The sequence below is a fragment of the Ursus americanus genome, chromosome 34, assembly GCF_024610735.1.
Source record: "Ursus americanus isolate L20-20 chromosome 34, mUrsAme1.1.p, whole genome shotgun sequence".
Taxonomy (NCBI): domain Eukaryota; kingdom Metazoa; phylum Chordata; class Mammalia; order Carnivora; family Ursidae; genus Ursus; species Ursus americanus.
The window spans coordinates 29,489,353-29,508,862 of NC_142160.1; the positions used below are offsets into that span (position 1 = coordinate 29,489,353).

General features: G+C 37.9%; 1 protein-coding gene across 1 annotated transcript; it reads left to right on the forward strand.

Moving 5' to 3' along the window:
• Nucleotides 1-1,653: 1,653 nt before the first annotated feature.
• LOC148107192 (olfactory receptor 4F15-like) lies at nt 1,654-8,651 on the forward strand. The gene is made up of 3 exons (XM_087858851.1): nt 1,654-1,744; nt 3,203-4,113; nt 8,523-8,651. The coding sequence occupies exons 1-3, from the start codon at nt 1,654-1,656 to the stop codon at nt 8,649-8,651; spliced, it is 1,131 nt and encodes a 376-aa protein (XP_087714977.1).
• The last annotated feature ends 10,859 nt before the right edge of the window (nt 8,652-19,510 follow it).

A 19,510-nucleotide genomic window follows, 5' to 3' on the forward strand; every position in this document is an offset into this window, starting at 1 on the left:
GGGACCCCTCCCGTGGAAAGACTTGGTTTAGCCCAGGCTGCCTCCCCCCACCTGTGTGAGGACCTGCTGGCCTGTTTCCCAGGTGGGCCTGGTGTGGCCAGTGTTGCTGTGGATATTTTGTGAGCTCTGGCACCTGGCTTGACCCTTTGACCTCCCTGTCCCAGGACCCGGTTGTGGCCACTGGTCTCCCCCAGGGGACTCGAGGACTTCACAGTGGGTGGACAAAAGTTGGGGCGTGGGTTCCTCCAGCAGAATCCGGTGTTGCCCTTTGTCTTCCTGCCAAACAGGATTTGGCCCGGACTTCCCAGTGGGAGGTTGTGTGGGTCTTCTTCCCCTCCCACCTGCATCCAAGGCAGGCACTGTGCAGGGAGGAAGGTCAGGGGCTCCTGAGGCAGTAAAGGACGAGAACAGGGGGGGGGGGGGGATATATATATATATATGTGCAGGTGCAGGATACCAGAATTCCTGATCTCAATCATGGCACTACAATCTTCTATATATATATAGAAGTCTATATATATATAGACTACAGTCTATAATATATATATATATATATATATTTCTAAATCTTTCCTAATTTACTAAGAGTTTTTACCAGGAATCAATTTTGAAACTTATCCAGTGACTGTTTAGGACACTCATTCCCTATAATTTTCATGGAAATATCTTCTGAAACCAAATATTACTCCTCTCTTTTCAAAGTCTTAGGAGATATATGGTGGGATTCCAAGAATTTTCTCTTGACAGACCCACTAGAGGTTTTACGTAGGAAAGCCACATGATTGTATTTGACTTTAGGTAGACATATCTCAAATCAAACTATAGAATGGACTGGACTTGGGGAAGAATGGAGCAGAAAGATCATTGAGTACCCTTTTCAATTGTCAAGATGGGAAAATAGGCTAGAAGCAGAATAAAATGACAAGAGAAATGCAGAGGAGAGAATTAATTAAGAAATATTTGACAATAAAACTTGTGCAACTAGAGGTGGAAAGGGTAATACAAACAAGAGTGCCACACAGATGCCTATATTGGGCATCTGGGAAAATGGTAATGATATTTATTAAAACACTGGAGTGGAATATAATGAGTTCAGTTTTGACACGTTACTTGAAGGTGGAGGTGAGACTTGAATTTGTGTGAATCACATACAACTTTAAATATACTGCTCTGGAGTCCAGTGATAAATCTACAGATAGAGAAGGGAACGTGTAGGTACTAAAAAGCAGAAGGAGAGAGATCATTTGTGGCTTTGGGTAAGTGACTACATGCATCTTGGGTCCCAGATCCTTTTGAACTTTTCACTATTACTTTTAGTGTATGAGTTTTAGAATTTTATGGTTGCTTCACCTTTAGGCATAACATTAGCATCAAATGCGGGGAAAATGGACCAGGATAATCCATCTGCACATGAAGATATGTCCTTTTATTTGGGAAAGAAAACCCTCTACAGAGGACATTGATTTACAACTCACTGAACAGTTCTGGGCCCTGTGACCCATCTTACATCAATCCAGGGCCAAGAAAAATATAGTAACTGGTTTAGAAAAATCATATAACATACTTTCAAGGTGGGATAGGGCCACTCTCTCCTAATTGAAGTGATTTCAGCTCACTACTTGAACTAACAGAATTTCAGGAGTGGGAAGGGGAATGGCTTTAAAGAAGACAGAAAGCCAGAGGCAGAAGGAGTTACAAAAACAAGGGCATGATAAACAGCATCAAATCCCGCAGAAAGATCAAGGTAAGTAATGACTGAAAAGTGATTATTACATGAGGTATTCGGAATCCAAAGCTTCTTTCTAACAAACAAGAAATCTGTGGAAACCATTTTTAGCTTATGAATGAACAAAAAGTGTGGACCAGCTTGCCAATGAGAGTTAGAGAAAAAATTGGAAAATGACACAAGATAGAGATTTGATTTATCCAAAAGAAAGCTCATTATGCTAATAATAGGTCATAATACTAATGCCGTTCTTGTTATAGGTCAAGGAAAATTTAAAGAGGAAGAAAACTAATTGATGGGTCTTGGGTAAGACCCAGGATATACTTGAAGGCGCTGTCCTTGAAGACTGTAGTGCCATGATTGAGATCAGGAATTCTGGTATCCTGCACCTGCAGATGAAAACTGTGGCTCTGACGATTGATCTCTGTGTAACTCAGTTTCTCCACTGATAAAATGAATCTAATAAAATGATTACTATCTTATGGAATTCTATAAAGGTAAAATGAGATAATATGCTTAGTACAGTGCTTGCAAGGAGGAATAAATGTTATCTATTAATATTATCTTTGCTTAGTAAATATTTCCTTACTAACAGGTATTTATTCTCTCATATCAAATATTTTATTTGATATAGAGATCTATGCATGTATCATGACAATGTGTCTTGAACAAAGCATTATGAATAATTTCAATCTGAATACCTGACATGCATGATAAATTGTACCCAAAAAAAGCCCACAGATGGGGTGAAGCAAGGTGAAATTTATTAAACAGTTTCAGCCTCATGATGTCTGTTTGATCAGTGAAATAAAATATCCAGCTGACAAGAATATGCAAGTTAGTATGTGAGCATTAATGTGAAAGTGACAGAAATGTTAGAGATTATTCAGTTGTAAGAATATCTAGTTAAGTGATCAAGGGAAATGTTTTGAAATCAGTAAAAGGAAAAAAAAAATGCCTAATAATGGAATAAGAAGGGAAATATCCCCAATTGATCTCCACCTAAACTACTCAAAATTTTTTTCTATTTTTATATAATCACTCCTCTGATCATTATAGTAATTTTATTTTGTGTTTTCTCTTTTCCAATTAAATGATTTCTAACTCTAGACTATGAACCTTACAACAAAGTAGCAGCATAAATAGGAAACCTGCGTTTGATATCTGGTTCTTAGTTTTGTTTTGTTTTTTTGGGATTTTTTTGTGGTTTGGTTTTGTTTTCATTTTGTTTTTTAGAGAGAGGGAAGGGAGAGGGGCAGTGAGAGAGGGAGAGGGAGAAAATCTCAAATAGGCTCCATGCTGAGCATGGAGTTCGATGTAGCGCTTGATCTTACAATGCTGACATCACAACCCAAGCCGAAATCGAGAGTTGGACACTTAACTGACTGAGCCACCCAGGTGCCCCAGAAAACCTACATTTGTACCATTGATTCTCACCCTTCTTCATTTTCTATCCTCAGGTGATTTGAAAATCAGCTCTTCCAACCAAGTCAATAGGTGGACTAAATGATTCTGTGGTTTCTGAGTTTGTGTTTCTGGGACTCTCTAGTTCTTGGGAAACTAAAGTTTTTCTCATGTTGATATTTTCCTGGATCTATTTAGGGATCACCCTGGGAAATCTCTTCATTTTCTTTTTGGTACTTTTTGAGTCTCACCTACATTCTCCTATGTACTTCCTGCTAGCCAACCTGTCACTCATTGACATGGGGGTTACCTCTACCACAGTCCCAAAGATGATCAGGGACCTTTTAAATGAATACAAGCTCATTTCTTTCCAAAGCTGCATGACACAGATATGCTTCAGCCACATCATGGGAGGAGTGGAGATGGTGTTACTCATTGCCATGGCATTTGACAGGTACACAGCAATCTGTAAGCCCCTCCACTACCTGAATATCATGAACCCTAAAATCTGTGTTTCATTAGTAATCGCTGGCTGGGTAACTGGGGTGATCCATGCTATGTCTCAGTTTGCTTTCATTATAAACTTGCCCTTTTGTGGTCCTAATGAAGTAGACAGCTTTTACTGTGACTTTCCCAGGATCATAAAACTTGCGTGCACAGAGGGAGACAAGTTTGAGTTTATTATTGCTGCCAACAGCGGCTGCAAGAGCATGGGCACCTTCTTCCTGCTAATCCTTTCCTACATCTTTATTTTGGTCACGGTCTGGAAATGTTCTTCTGGAGACTTATCCAAAGCATTTGTCACTCTGTCAGCTCACATCACTGTGGTGGTTCTTTTTTTCACTCCATGCATGTTTCTCTATGTCTGGCCTTTCCCTACATCATCAATTGATAAATATCTGTTCATTGTTGACTTTGCTATTACCCCTGTCTTGAATCCTGCCATCTATACATTATGGAACAAAGACATAGCCATAAAAAGATTGAACAAATGGGGACATTATATCAAATTCTGCTGATTGAATCTGGCTTTGGAGCTCTAAAACTATATATCCATCAGCCTACTGAATATTTTCCCTTAGGTTTCTGATACTTAACACATCCAGATCTGGATAACATCTACCTCATTGAATAGATATCTACTTCTGTAGAGCATCTACTCATTACCTTTGCTACCATGGAAATTGTGAATCCACTACAATATGGGTTGTTTTAGCAGACAGCATCACTATCTACTAAACAATAACTATAATTGAAATTTTTATCATTTTGATAATAAAAGGATATAATTACTTCTCTTCCACTTCTTGTAAGTTTCCAAAGGAACTGCAAACATGCTTTGGAGAACGCAAGGAATCATTCTATCAAATATATATAGGACTAGTAACTCTATCTTGTTACCCAAGTTGTACTCCCTCAGAAGAAGATCCAAAGACAAAAACTGATTGTCAGTAGTTTATTTGAAAGCTGAGTTTTGGAAACATCATTAAGGACATAGAAATTGAGACTAAGACGTGAAGGACGCTTATGTTGATAAATGAAATTCAAGCCTGTCATGGCCCACTGGAGGACTCTATAAATTGTGGCTTAGAATTGTCCTAATTGAAGGTAAAGGAAGCTGGAGGTTTTTTGTTTTTGTTTTTTTCATTTTCATAGAGTGCATTAACTCCTTAGTATGTCTAGACTTTCCCACACAGAATACTGTACATTAAAGGAAGCTGTCAGGTAGACTTTCAGGTGTTGGGAGTAAAGAACTATTTCCTTGTTTGGAAACAATAAATGCCAAGGTATATTCCACTTTTCACTTAGTTTCTACTTCACATCACTTCATCCTGCAATAGATTTTTAAAGCAGTCGCTGGAGAAGATAATCCTGGGTTGAGAATCACTATTTTAAAAGTCATTATGGATTTTCACTCAGTTCATACTTACAGACCTCGTGTTATGTGCTAACTTCAAGTATTTGGTCTCTACTAAGTTCTAGCAACTAGCCAGAAATGTTTTTTCTTTTGTTTGTTTCTTTTCTTGTTTCTTTCTTCTTTTCTTTTTCCTTCCTTCCTTCTGCTTCCTTTCTTCCTTCCTTTTTTGTTTTTAAATTCCTTTATTGAAGTATAATTAACATATAGTGTTATATTAGTTTCAGGTGTATTCAACATGATTCAAAATCTCTATGCATTACTCAGTGCTCACCACTATAAGTGTGGCCTACCATCTATCACCAAGAAATGTTATTACCATCTTATTAACTATATTCTAGATGCTGTACTTTTCATCTCTGTCACTTATTTACTTTGTAACTATCTTATTCCCCTTTACTTATTTCACCCACACACCCATCCATCTCCCCTCTGGCAACCAGGAGTTTGTTATCTGTATTTAAGTGTCTGGTTTTTGTTTGTTTGTTCATTTCTCTGTTTCTCTCTTTTCTTTGTTCATTTGTTTTATTTCTTAAATTCCGCATATGAATGAAATCATGTTTTTCTTTGTCTGACTTCATTCAGCACCATACCCTCTAGGCCCATCCAGATTGTTGCAAATGGCAACATCTCATTCCTTTTTATGGCTGAGTAATATTCCATTTTGTGTGTGTGTGTGTGTGTGTGTGTGTGTGTGTGTGTGTGTGTGTACACACATGCCACATCTTTATCCATTCATCTATTGATGGACATGGGTTGCTTCCATATGTTGGTTATTATAACTAATGTTGTAATAAACATAGAGGTGCATATATCTTTTCAAATTAGTGTTACAGTAATGTTTTCTTATTATAAGAAAGCTGCAGAGGATGGAAGACCATTGTTTTAAATGAATGTTTTAAAAGAACATTGTTTTAAATCATAAATATCTACGCTGAGATTCACCTATAGGAGCTAACAAATTCTCCACATAGTATCTATACGTGTCTCAGTAAATTCAAACACCACTGCATCTACCCTAGACCATTAGCCTCCTAGAATTTATCCCAAAGGTGCAAGTCCATGTATTTGGGGGAAATATACTTCCCACTCTCTGGCGTACATGTGACTTACAAAAGCATCAAGAATTTTGCCACTTCTTTCTCACCAGGTCCACCAGCATTATACCATCACTGTAGTGGATCTATACAATGTCCCATGGAATAGAAAACTGGACAGTTGATAGAACCCTGAGATAGAATATTGAATGTCTATAGCTGCATTTGCCAGAAGAAAGCAAAATACTTCTGAAAAATTTTGCTAATAACTTCTGGGAAGATGGTAGAGGGGAGGACCCTAAACTTACCTTGTCCCAGGGATATAACTAGATAACACTTACATAAGGGCAAATAACCCAGAAAAGGACCCAAAGACTAGCTGAATATACTCCACAAATGAAGGTAGACAGAGGCTATATTGAAGAGATTAGAAAGGATGAAGAGTCAGTAGGAACCTAAACCCTACAAGTTTGACCACAAGACGGAAGGAGCCATGGGTGTGGAGAGGGGCAAGAAACACACTGGTACACCAGGGAGGCTGCAAAAAGAAGAGCAATCCCAACAGCACATGGCTTTGAAAATCAGAGGGGCTGAATTTCGTGACTGCTTACCACCAGTGGAACTTAAAGCCTGGAACTTTAGTATTTTTTTTAAGATTTTATTTATTTGTTTGACAGAGAGAGAGACAGCCAGAGAGAGAGGGAACACAGGCAGGGGGAGTGGGAGAGGGAGAAGCAGGCTCCCAGTGGAGGAGTCTGATGTGGGGCTCGATCCCAGGACTCTGGGATCATGCCCTGAGCCCAAGGCAGACACTTAACAACTGAGCCACCCAGGCGCCGCAAGCCTGGAACTTTAAAAATCAGCAGGCTCAACAACATGGACAGAACTAGAGCGTTTATGCTAAATGAAATAAGTCAGTCAGGGAAAGACAATTACCGTATGATTTCACTCATAAGTAGAATTTAAGAAACAAAACAGAGGATCATAGGGGAAGGAAAGGAAAAGTAAAACAAGGGGAAAACAGAAAGGGAAGCAAACCATAAGTGACTCTTTAACTATAGGGAACAAACAGGGTTGCTGGAAGAAAGGTGGGGGGATGGGGTAACTGGGTGATGGGCATTAAGGAGGGCACTTGAAGTAATGAGCACTGTGTGCTGTATATAACTGATGAATTACTGAACTCTACCTTTGAAATTAATAATGCAGTATATGTTAATTAAATTGAATTTAAATACAAAATTAAAAAAAAATCAGCAGGCTTAGCTCTGAGAGAGCCCAGAGGGCAATAGGAAGCTGAGCCCCTGACCTCAAAGAGAGAGCACAGCCAGCAGCCCACAGAGATAAAGCTTGGAAGCAACAGTTTGAAAGGTGCCTGGAGCTTATGGGAGGAAGAGTTAGTTACTAATCTCAGAATTCTCTGAGGAACATCTCTAGGAATAAAGGAGATAGCAGGTGCCGTTTCTCTTCCCCACCCCTCATCATAAACACACAACCATGGGCAGGAACCAGCACTGCTCCAGCATCCCTACCTAACTTGCTTACACTATGCCTTACCCCTCAAGCCAGGCCTGCCACAGTATGGGTGCTGCAGATCCCCTCCCCCAGAAGACATGCACAAACCTTCCCAACACTGCACCTCCCCAGGTCCTGCAGAGAATGCCCACACCTTGTTAAAAGGGCATCCCCAGCCTGATTATGCTTTGCAAAACAGCCTGGCTAGCCCAATCCCCACAGCCACTATGCATTTCCTATGGAGGAAGAACAGCAGCGCTGAACCCCCACCCCTCCACTGCCAGCCAGTCTCTTCACCAGCTGTGTGTCCACTGTGAGGGGGGCCAGCACCATCTAGTTAAAAATGCAGGTCAGGGACGCCTGGGTAGCTCAGTCATTAAGCGTCTGCCTTCAGCTCAGGGCATGATCGCAGGGTCCTGGGATTGAGCCAACATCGGGCGCCCTGCTCCACCGGGAGCCTGCTTCTTCCTCTCCCACTCCCCCTGCTGTGTTCCCTCTCTCACTGGCTGTCTCTCTCTCTCTCTGTCAAATAAATAAATAAAATCTTTTAAAAAAATGCAGGTCAAACCTACTACTTTCAAGAGCAAGAGATGTAGCTGACTTTCCTAACACATAGAAACAGACACAGAGTATTAGGCAAAATACGGAGTCAAAGGAAAAAGTCACAAATGAAAGAATAGGACAAAGCTACAGCAGGAGACCTAAGTGAAATAGATATAATTAACATGCCTGATAGAGAATTTAAGGTCATGATCATAAAGATACTGGACTTGAGAAGAGAGTGGAGGACATTGGTGAGACCCTTAAGAACGCAATAGAAAATGTATCCTAAGAACAGAATGCTGTGTATACATTCCAGATTACCACAAAAGTATTTCCAGGTTTTTAACTGACATGACTACCTTAATTAGCACTTTAAATGATCTCTCTTTGCTTTAAACTCCTGGACTGGAGGAAAATTATCAAAGGTCAACTATCAAAGTTCTTTTATTCAGACTTCTTTCTCATTATAATATTACCCCTATTTTATTGTCATTTCTGGTATCTCCCTGCCTAGTGCTAAGACTCCTTCACTGCCATAACTTCCAGCTGACAGATGATCCTTTCTACTCAAGGAGGTTCATATATGAAAACTGCCCCCCCTTTCGTAACTCCTCTTCATGATCTCCAAGGGACCATATAGACCTATAGGCAGGGACATCTCTATGCCCGTATTCAGCAGGAAGAAGTTACAAAAGATGAGACCTTCTGCCTTCAAGAACTTTAAAGATTTAAGGGTCAAAATTGTTCAGGGGGAAAGGATGAGGGAGCTGAAGGCTAGCTGGGACAGAGCCTAAGCTGACACCCTGCAACCTCCCCCACCCCCACTCCTATTGGGATATGTGTGATATTCTTCCAGGAAGCTCCCAATTATCTTTAATGTTAATGCCTTGCTAGAGGGAAAAACAACCTTAACTTGACAATGGCAAGGCCTCTAGTATCTGTAGGTCCTCTTTAGCATATGAAAGTTCTTTTGAAAACCTCCCTTTTCCCTTACCTCCTTCAACCCCACAGTATATAATCAATTGCTCCTCACAACCCTGGTGCAGCTCTTTCTGCCCACAGGTCCAAATAAAACTACCTTTTTGCACACACACACACACACACACACACACACACACACACACACACAGTAAAAAAGAACCAATCAGAGATGAAGAGCACAATAAATGAATTAATGAAATTTAAAATACACTTGATAGAATAAATAGCAGACTGCAGGAAGAAGAGGAATGAATTAATGAGCTAAAACAGAGTAATGGAAAATAATCAAACTGAACAAATGAGAGAAAAAAGAATTATGTAAAACAAGAACGGATTTAATGAACACAGTGACTCCATCAAGCATAATAACATTTGCATTATAGGGATCCCAGAGGGAGAAAAGAGAGAAAGGGGGACAGGACATTTATTTGAAGAAATAATAGATGAAAAATTCCCTAATCTGAGGAAGGAAACAGATATCCAGATCCAAGAGACACAGAGAAACCTCAGCAAAACCAAACCAAGGAGGTCCACACAAAGACACATAGTAATCAAAATAGCAAAAAGTGATAAAGAAAAAAAATTTAAAGCAGAAAAAAAAAAAAAAAAAAGACAGTTATATACAAGGGATTCCCCCATAAGGCTATCAGCTGATTTCTCAGCAGAAACTTGGCAGGCCAAAAAGGAGGGCATAATATATTCAAAAGGCTAAAGGAAAAAATCTGCAGGCAAGAAAACTCTTTCTAGCAAGGCTATCATACAGAATAGAAGGAGAAATAAAGAGTTTCTCAGACAGGGTGCCCGGGTGGCTCACTCAACTGAGTGTCTGATTCTTGTTTTTGGCTCAGGTTGTGATGTCAAGGTCACAGGATCAGACTCTGTATCAGGCTCCATGCTCAGTGGATAGTGGGCTTGAGATTCTCCCTCTCTCTCTTGCCCTCTCCCTCTGCCCCTCCCTGCTCTCTTAAATAAATAAATAAATAAATAAATAAATAAATAAATAAATAAATAAATGTTTTAAAAAGAGCTTCTCAGAAAACAAAAACTATAGGGGTTCATGACCACTAAAACAGCCCTATAAGAAATATTACTGTTGGGCTGGCCGAGAAGAAGGGGCCAAGACACCCAAGATGGCCAACTCTCCCGCCAAGATAACCGACCCTTCCGCCAAGATTTAAACCAAAACCTAGTCGGGAAACCGAAACCCATCCTACCGACTTTCCTCACCTCCCAGCAGTATCCAATAAAAACCTGCCACGACTCTCCAAGACAGACTTTCCCCACCCCCAGCAGTACCCAATAAAAACCCTCGTTGCCTTGCCTGGGCGCGACTTCCCCGACTCACCGCTCTTTCCTGAGTCGTGGAACCTCCCCCGAGGGTGCTCGCAATAAAGTTTATCCCTCGAACCACGTTTGCCTCGCGGTCTTGATTTCATTGGCGACGAGAAAAACCTAACAATTAAAGGGGAATCTGAGTGAGAAGGAAAGACCATAATGGAGAGTATGAAAAGTAGGAAACGGTAAAAATAAGTATTTCTATAAAAATCAATGAAGGGATTCACAAAATAAAAGGAAGTAAAATATGACATGATATACCTAAATGGGGGAGAAAGAGTAAAGAATAGGTTGAAACTTAAGCGAGTAACAAGACCAGAAGATGTTATATACAAACCTGATGGTAAACACAAACCAAAAACCACTAACAGATTTTTTAAAAAGCTTAAGAAAAATCCAAGTATATCACTAAAGAAAACCAGAAAACCATGAAAGAAGAAAGAGAAGAACAGATCAGAGAAAAACTATAAAGATAACCACAAAACAAGTAACAAAAAGCAATAGATACGTATCTAATCAATAATTACTTCAAATGTAATTGGACTAAACGTTCTAATCAAGAGACATAGGTTGACGGAGTGAGTAAAACAAGACCAAACTACATGCTACCTATAAGAGACTCATTTCAGATGTAAAGATGTCCGCAGAATCAAAGTGAGGAGATGGAGAAACATTTATATTGCAAATGGATGTCCAAAGAAAGTCAGAGTAGCAATATTTATATTGGACAAAATCGACTTCATACAACGACTGTAACAAGAGACAAAAAAGGACACTCTATATTAAGAAAGAGGGGCAATCCAACAAGAAGATATAGTCATTGTAAATATGCTTGCACCCAAGATGGGTGGACCCAAATACATAAAACAATTAATAGCAAACATAAAGGAACTAATCAATAATAATACAATAATAGTAGGGGACTTTAACACCACATTTACATTGATAAGCAGATCACCCAAACAGAAAATCAACAAGGAAACAGTGGCTTTATATGACACACAGGACCAGATGGATTTAATAGAGAACAAACTGAGGGCTGCTGGAGGAGAGGTGGGCAGGAGGATGGGATAAATGGGTAATAGATATTAAGAAGGGTACTTGTTGGGAAGAGCACTGGGTGTTATATGTAAGTGATGAATCATTCAACTGTACATATAAAAAAACACTCATACCACTCAATAGCAAAAACCAAATAATCCAATTTAAAATGGGCAAAGGACCTGAACAGACATTTCTCAAAAGAAGACATACAAATGGCCAATAGGTGTATGAAAAGGGGCTCAACATCACTGATCATCACAGAAATGCATATCAAAATCACAATAAGATACCACCTCACGTGTTACAGTGATTAATATAAAAGAGACAAGAAAGAACAAGTGTTGGCAATAAATGTGGAGAAAAAGGAACTCTTGTACACTGTTCATGGGAATGTAAATTGGGACAGCATTTTGGAAAACAGTACGGAAGTTCCTCAAAATATTACAAATAGAACTACCTTATTATATAGCAATCCCACTTCTCAGTATATATCTAAAGGAATCAGTATCATTTCATTTCAGAGAGGTATCTACACTCCTGCATTCATTGCAGCATTATTCACAATAGCCAAGTATGGAAATAACCCAATGACCCTGATGGATGAATGGAGAAAGAAAACGTTTTATATACATACAATGAAATATTACAGAGCCTCAAAAAGGAAGGAAATCTTGTCATATGCAACAACATGGATGAATCTAGAAGACATTACACTAAGTGAAATCAGCCAGTCATCAAAAGACAAATGCTACATGATCTCACTTATCTGAGGTATATAAAGTAATCAAATCATGGGGTGCCTGGGTGACTCGGTTGGCTAAATGTCTGACTTTAGCTCAGGTCATGATCTCAGGGTCCTAGGATTGAGCCCCAGGTAGGGTTCCACACTCAACGGGGAGTCTGTTTCCCCATGCTTGCTCTCTCTCTAATAAATAAATACAATCTTCTAAAAAAAATTTTAAAAAATAAAATAATCAAATCATAAAATCAGAAAGTAGAATGATGGTTTCCATGGACTGGGGGGAGAGGGAAATTAAGAGTTATATAGATACAAAGTTTCAGTTATATAAGATGAATGAGCTCTAGAGAACCGAACAACACTCAACCTGTAGTTAACAACACTGTACTGGACACTTAAAACTCTGTTAGGAAAGTAGATAAAGAATCCTTAGATCGAGTATCAAATATTCTTTTTTTTTTTTAAGATTTTATTTTTAAATAATCTCTACACCCAATGGGGGCTTGAACTTAACAACTGTGAAATCAAGAATCATACACTCTATCAACTGAGTCAGCCAGGTGCCCCAAGTATCAAGTATTCTTACAACAATTAAAAAAAAATCCCGCAAAAAACAAACCTCTACATTTTTAAAAAGACATATTTATTTGGGAGATAGACAGAACGGGGTGGAGGGGCAGAGGGAGAGAGAATCTTAAGTAGACTCTACACTGAGCTTGGAGTCTGACCATCTCATGATCCTGAAATCACGACCTGAGCTGAAACCAAGAGTTGGGCACTTAACCGACTGAGCCACCAAGGTGCCCCAAGCCTTCAAATTATTGATGGTAGTACTAACCTCTCCAGTTCTTCTTAAAATGAAATATTGTTTTAGTTTATTGTTTTAGTAGGCTAATTAGGTCTAATTTGCTTCACTTGGCTTTTCCTATAACAGCTTTCATTTCATGGCCTGGGTAATCAATATGGAAATCTTCCATTTGTTAGTATATCTACACCAATTTTTATCTCAAAATATGGACATAACTAAAGAATGGATTTAGGAAACCAAAGAGCACACTGTGAGATGGGCACAGAGAAAATTTCATTGGCCACCTGACTGCCACAAACCCCTATTTCTGACTGGTTGTCCACAGCAGCATTCTCTTTCTTCAGAAATTAGTGACATTTCAAAATAAAAATCAGTGTCTAATAACCCCCAAAATTCTGAATATTATTCTGATTATCCTTTGAAGGATAGCAAAAATATAGTATAAAAATGTGGCTTTGTAGAAGGGTCCTTCCTCAAGAGGACACAGCCCTTCCATCACTCAAGGAGCTTTAGTTTGGTAAATTGGATTGATTCTAAAGTAAATCTCTAGATGCATTAAACAAATTACTTGTTGCCTGGATCTGGGAATGGAAGTGGGGATTAACACAAATAGGCACAAGGAATATTCTGGGGTGACTAAATTATTCTAAAACTGAATTATCATGATGATGATACAACTCTATAAATTTATTTAAAATTATTGAGTAGTACACTTAACTGGATAAATTTTACAGTATACATATTAAACCTCCATAAAGCTGTTAAAATACCAAGTGAGATTTTGCCAATCTAATATCTCACTACTTTTGGAACTCCCATGATTTGTTTTTCAAATATCAATTCATTATTTCTCAAAATTTCAAAGTTAGACAAACCATTATGGGTATAATGTGATAGTTTTCTTAAACTTGATAGAGGTGCCAAACTAATACTATCGGTGGTTTATGTAACTTGCAATAACACAATGGACATCTAAAGTTAACCTAAAGTTCTCTAATTTGACAAAAAAATCAGGGCACAAAATCACAGATCATCACATTGAACTGCCCAATTTCCCTGGATCTCTTCTGCAAGTTGTGATAATTTACCCTTGGGAAACCAGTGTGCACAAAAGACCTGGTTTCCATTAGAAGCACTTATGGACTCTATCCAGTCTTACCATCCAGTCCAGCTAATTGACTCCCTTCCAAATGGCAGGAACTATTTAAAACTTTCTGTCTTAAGAAATGGTGGTGACTCAAAGGAGTGTGAACTGTCTGTGTGTCTCAATCTCTCGAAGCTCCTGCTGAGTGAGACCTGCACCTGAGCAGGTAGAAATGAAACCTGCTCTCTTAACTCCCCAGCAACTGGTTACATTTTGTTCCCAAACCTTCTTTCCTCTTTACTTCAAGGTTCCTTTTGCTCATGGTCTTTCAGTCATGTAGTTTCATATATGTTCTGGTCTCTTTTTCATAATTTCAATTGTATTGTGAAGTGAATTTCTCTTCAAAGAGCTCATATCTTTTTAAATTGATATGTGAAGGGCCTTCAATTTTCCTTCCCTTTTTTTCCCCTCTGATATGGGATTAATGGTAATTCATGGAACATGACATCTTGGTTATTTCATTCCAAATGAGTAAAATCGGCCAGAGCAAGCTATCTTATGTTCAGAAAGAACTGAATGATCAAGTCTTAAAAATCATTATAATTATTTTAAAAAATGTATTAAGTACTTATTATGTGCCAAGGCATTCTCTGCTGTTCTCCATGTATTAACTCATCTAATCCTCACAATGACACTATAAGGTAAGTGCTGATATCATCCCTATTTTACAGATGAGGAAATTCAGGGACAGAGAAGTGAAGCAACTCACCCAAGGACACATAGCTCATAAATCAAGGAGATGGAGATTCGAATCCAGGTAGTCTGTCCCCAGAATATTTACTATTAGTTACTACATAATAATGCTATTTATAAAATTACCCCATATCATTTTTCCTGTTTCCTCCACTAATTTCAAATTTTCTTCAAAAATTAGAAGATCTGTAAATATTACTTATAAAATATAGAAAACAAGAGTTCATATTTAGGAAAAAATAAATATCACTTAAAATCCCACAAACTAAAGATACTATAAAGTCTAAATACTTCTATACACACATTTACATTATATTTGGTGTTTTAAAATCTCTTTTTAACTTAACAAATTAATATTTTTTCAGTTTAGTTTATTCAAAGTTCTAATTTATCTCATGTGCGTCAAAAACTCTTCTGAACATCGATTCAAGGTGTATTTAAAAGTTCTCTTCCTTCTTCATGTACCAAACAGCTTTTCATTGGAGCTTAAGCATGAGAAGTGTACTGCTCTTTTGAATTATGGAATTTTTCCAAATATTCAGTGATGTTTTCAGTTTAGGAATATGTCTATAGCTTTAATACTTCACTGTAATTTGAGGACAGTTCCAGATACTCCCTAATGACTATACACATTTTGTTTGAGGCAAAAAATAAAGAGGAAAGTTTGTACTTTTCCAGGTTTGCCGTATTGGACTTAGGATCTACTTGGGAATCTGGGGTGTTGAGGTCACTCTGTGAGAAGAGTGTCATGAGAAGGAGGTTGCTGATCCAGACTGGTTTCCACTCTCCCATCAGTAAGCAGGTGTCGATGAGTTCAAACCCCAAAATCATTTGGTGAAGATTTATTCTCCACCAAATCTCCTACGGTGGCTTCTATGCCCCTGATTTTGCTCCATGTCTTCTTGAATGTTAGTGAAGACTATCATTTGATAGTGCCTACCTTGTGCCAGAAATTGTGCTAACTACTGGGGTATACAAAAGTGGCTAAAAGCCCTTTTTCTCAAAGAAATTATAATATGTTGTAAATTATAAATATATTAGAAATTATAAATATAATATATTATAAAGAAATTATAATATACTTTATTATAAAGAAGGTACAAGATTTAACAGTAGTTCATAGACACTACTCTGCTTGCGGTTGCGGAGGAACACTTCAGAGTAGTTTGCATTTCATCTAAGTTTTGAAAGATAAAGGAAAAGGGGAACTAACATTTCTGCCAGATAGTTTAGCCATATACTCTCAAATCTTCATAACATCTGGAGCTGTAAGTTATACAGTTGCTACACCTCTCAATTTATAGACAAATAAATGCCATCAGCACAACTGGCTAGTCTACCCTAGTTTATATAGATCATAAGTGGCAGAACTAGAATGGCAACTGAGTCCATCAGGCCTTTTAGGTAAACATGTTTCCACTTAGTAATGACCAGGAACAACACAGATGACAGAATATGCAAGAGCAGAGAAATGCAAAAAAATAGAGTAACACATTCAGTTTATAAAGAGCCTGATGTGATATGCTACTGAATTTTAACATATCCATAATGATAGAACCAGAAAATGGAATAGGAGAGCTACATGACCATATCTGATCTTTTTTATTATGCTCAATTAGCCAACATATAGTACGTCATTAGTTTTTGATGTAGTGTTCAACGATTCATTAGGTGCGTATAACGCCACATTTGATCTTTAGATAGACAAATATGAAAGCAAAGTGTAGAATGAATGAAATGTAGGTAAGATTGGAGGCAGATAGATCATTCACAAGGCTTTATGGTCATTAATTAGAAAAAAGTACAGAGACCGGAAATAAAACTGACAGTGGAAATGAAGAGGAAGAAACAAAACAGAAATATTCAGGAAGTGTAATTTTCCATCTGGTATATAAGAGGAGTGAGGATAAAAGGTGCCTCAAAGACTCCTGGATTAAGCATCTGAGTGAACACTCATGATATTTCCTAAGGCATTAAAAAGAGGATAAAATCATGAGTTCACCCTTACACACTTTAACTTGGAAGTGTTTGTGGGATGTCCATTTATGTAGTACAGTACAGACTTGGATATATTATGCTAGAGTCCAGGAATAGAGCTATAGATAAAGAAATCTTTTATAAGTGGGGAGTACTTAAAACTACATGTTTAAAATGAAAAATGTATTTTAAGGCTTCTGAGTCACATCAATAGTCAAAGATAAGTGGGCTCAGGGGTGGGGGGGGGGAATCCATGCATCAGTGAAAGACACAAAAGAGAAATTAAAAATATAGGAGAAAAATCAAAAGAGCATCTAGCTTCAAGTAATATTGCCTTATTTACAGGCTCTTAAACAAAGTAAGTTTTTGTTTTTCTCAACAAGATATCAGAAGGTAGACCTTTGTTGACATCAGGCAAAGACCTTTTAGGCTGGATTATTTTTCTATCTGTTCATAATATCATCTTTAACATGTAGATACCCAAAACTCATGGTTGCTACATCTTTAGGCATCACATTAATATTGAATGCAGGAATAAAAGAGCCAGAAAAAGAGACTTCTCCATATTAATCTTTGTATTTTAATCTGGGGAAAAAAAACCTTCCACAGAAAGCATTGTTCTGTATCTCATCAAAACTCGGCTACATGCCCCACTTACACCAATCCATGGCCAAGGCACATAGATGATCATATTTCATCCCAGGTCTAAGATAAGAACCTACCCTCTCCAAAAATTGGAAAATCTCCACCAAATACCTTAAATGGATAGGTGTTCTCCTGGCACAAACTGGTATGGAAAAGGCTTTGGGATAGGCAACCAATACATATACAGCAACCAATGACAGAAGAAATTTGAAAAACAATGATCAATAGTACCAAATTTGGAGAACAAGTATGTAAGATAAAGACTGAAAACTGTTTATTATATGTGACATTTTTGTATGTAGACCATTGTGTGCTAAATCCCTGGTGACTTCTCTAAAAAGATTTTCTGGAGCAAGCTAGCTTGTTTTGGCTTGTTCAATGAATACGATGTATAAGGTAAAATAAACTTACCTATAAAGGGTTTTTAGAGAGTAAAGGGAAAATAAGAAGGATACCCCCCTCCCACCCTTGACAGATTTGATTTTTGAAGGAGAGATACTATGTGCAACACATCAAGGGAAGTAAAAAGTTCAGATGAAGGAAAAAGGTTAATGCATCTGGATCCTTGGAGAGGGCTAGAATGTATTTGGAAGTGCTGGCCTTGAAGAGCACAGAGCATTAGCTAGAAGAATGCACTCTCCAGTCCTAAAACTCTTGATACACTCCTAGCCTTGCCACCTCCTCTTTCTTAGGCACTGTTTCATTTGTGAAGTGGGGATAATAAAACTGAACCCATCTTATAGAGTCATCAGGAGGTTTGAAAGAAATGATATACTTGACACAACTCCCTAAATATAGGAGACACTCAAATCTGTTATCTGTGATCATTAGAATTAATTATTATTTATAATTATATTTACTCCTCTTTACTCTCAGATATGCAATATTTTATTTTATTTTTAGCTTGTCATTAAGTAATCTGCTTACTAAAAGTGATCTTGGACCAATGGTGATAATCACGTCATAAACTAAGTATTAAAATTATTAAGGGGCGCCTGGGTGGCTCAGCGGTTAAGCATCTGCCTTCGGCTCAGGGCGTGATCCCGGCGTTATGGGATCGAGCCCCACATCAGGCTCCTCTGCTATGAGCCTGCTTCTTCCTCTCCCACTCCCCCTGCTTGTGTTCCCTCTCTCGCTGGCTCTATCTCTGTCAAATAAATAAATAAATAAATCTTAAAAAAAAATAAATAAATAAAATAAAATTATTAAGCCTGTGCACCTGAGTTCCATTTAAACTAAAAAGTCCAATGTAGTGAGTGATGGGATATATTCAAGTAATTTTGTCATGGTGATCTCTATAAGCCCAGTGAAGAAGGAAAACAAAAATTTAAAAATTTTTAATTTAAATTTAATTAACATACTATAATATTCATTTCAGAGGCAGAATTTAGTGATTCATCAGTTGCATACATCACCCACTGCTCACTACTTCAAGTGCCCTCCTTAATGCCCATCACCCAATTACCCCACCCCCACCTTCCTCCCCCTCCAGCAAACCTCAGTTTGTTTCCTATAGTTGAGTCTCTTATGATTTGCCTCCCTCTGTTTTCATCTTATTTTATTTCTCCTTCCCTTCCCTTATGTTCATCTGTTTTGTAAGAACGGAAAATTTAAGGGACTAAGAAAGGTTCAGGTAAGAGAAGAGAGAATTACATATATATGTGGTTTAAAAAAAAAAAAAAACTTAGGGCAATGGTCAGAATAATGATCTAGAAATCTTTGAGAAAAATTTTTTTAAAAGACTTAAGTATGGGGTGAAAATTAAAGTACCCCTTTTGGCTCTATCTGCAAAATTTATAGTCACATATTTTTCCCTCATATATCTCCCTTTATATAGTAAATTTGCTGCTAAACTTATTTCCTCCAAATTCTTCATTTTTTTCCTCTCAGTCAATTATATCTAACTTAATTAGCAAGGCAACTAGATCTATGTTTCTGCCAGTGATACTTACTCTTTTTAATTTTTATCCTCAGGTCACTTGAAAATCAGCTCTCCTCTCCCAGTCA

What these genes read in the sequence shown, in the direction of transcription:
- LOC148107192 (XM_087858851.1), top strand. Translation starts at nt 1,654, where the DNA reads ATGGCTTTAAAGAAGACAGAAAGCCAGAGGCAGAAGGAGTTACAAAAA. An exon ending in AATCCCGCAGAAAGATCAAG is followed by an intron (nt 1,745 to 3,202) that starts GTAAGTAATGAC and finishes TTTGAAAATCAG; the next exon opens with CTCTTCCAACCAAGTCAATA. An exon ending in AAGACATAGCCATAAAAAGA is followed by an intron (nt 4,114 to 8,522) that starts TTGAACAAATGG and finishes TAAATGATCTCT; the next exon opens with CTTTGCTTTAAACTCCTGGA.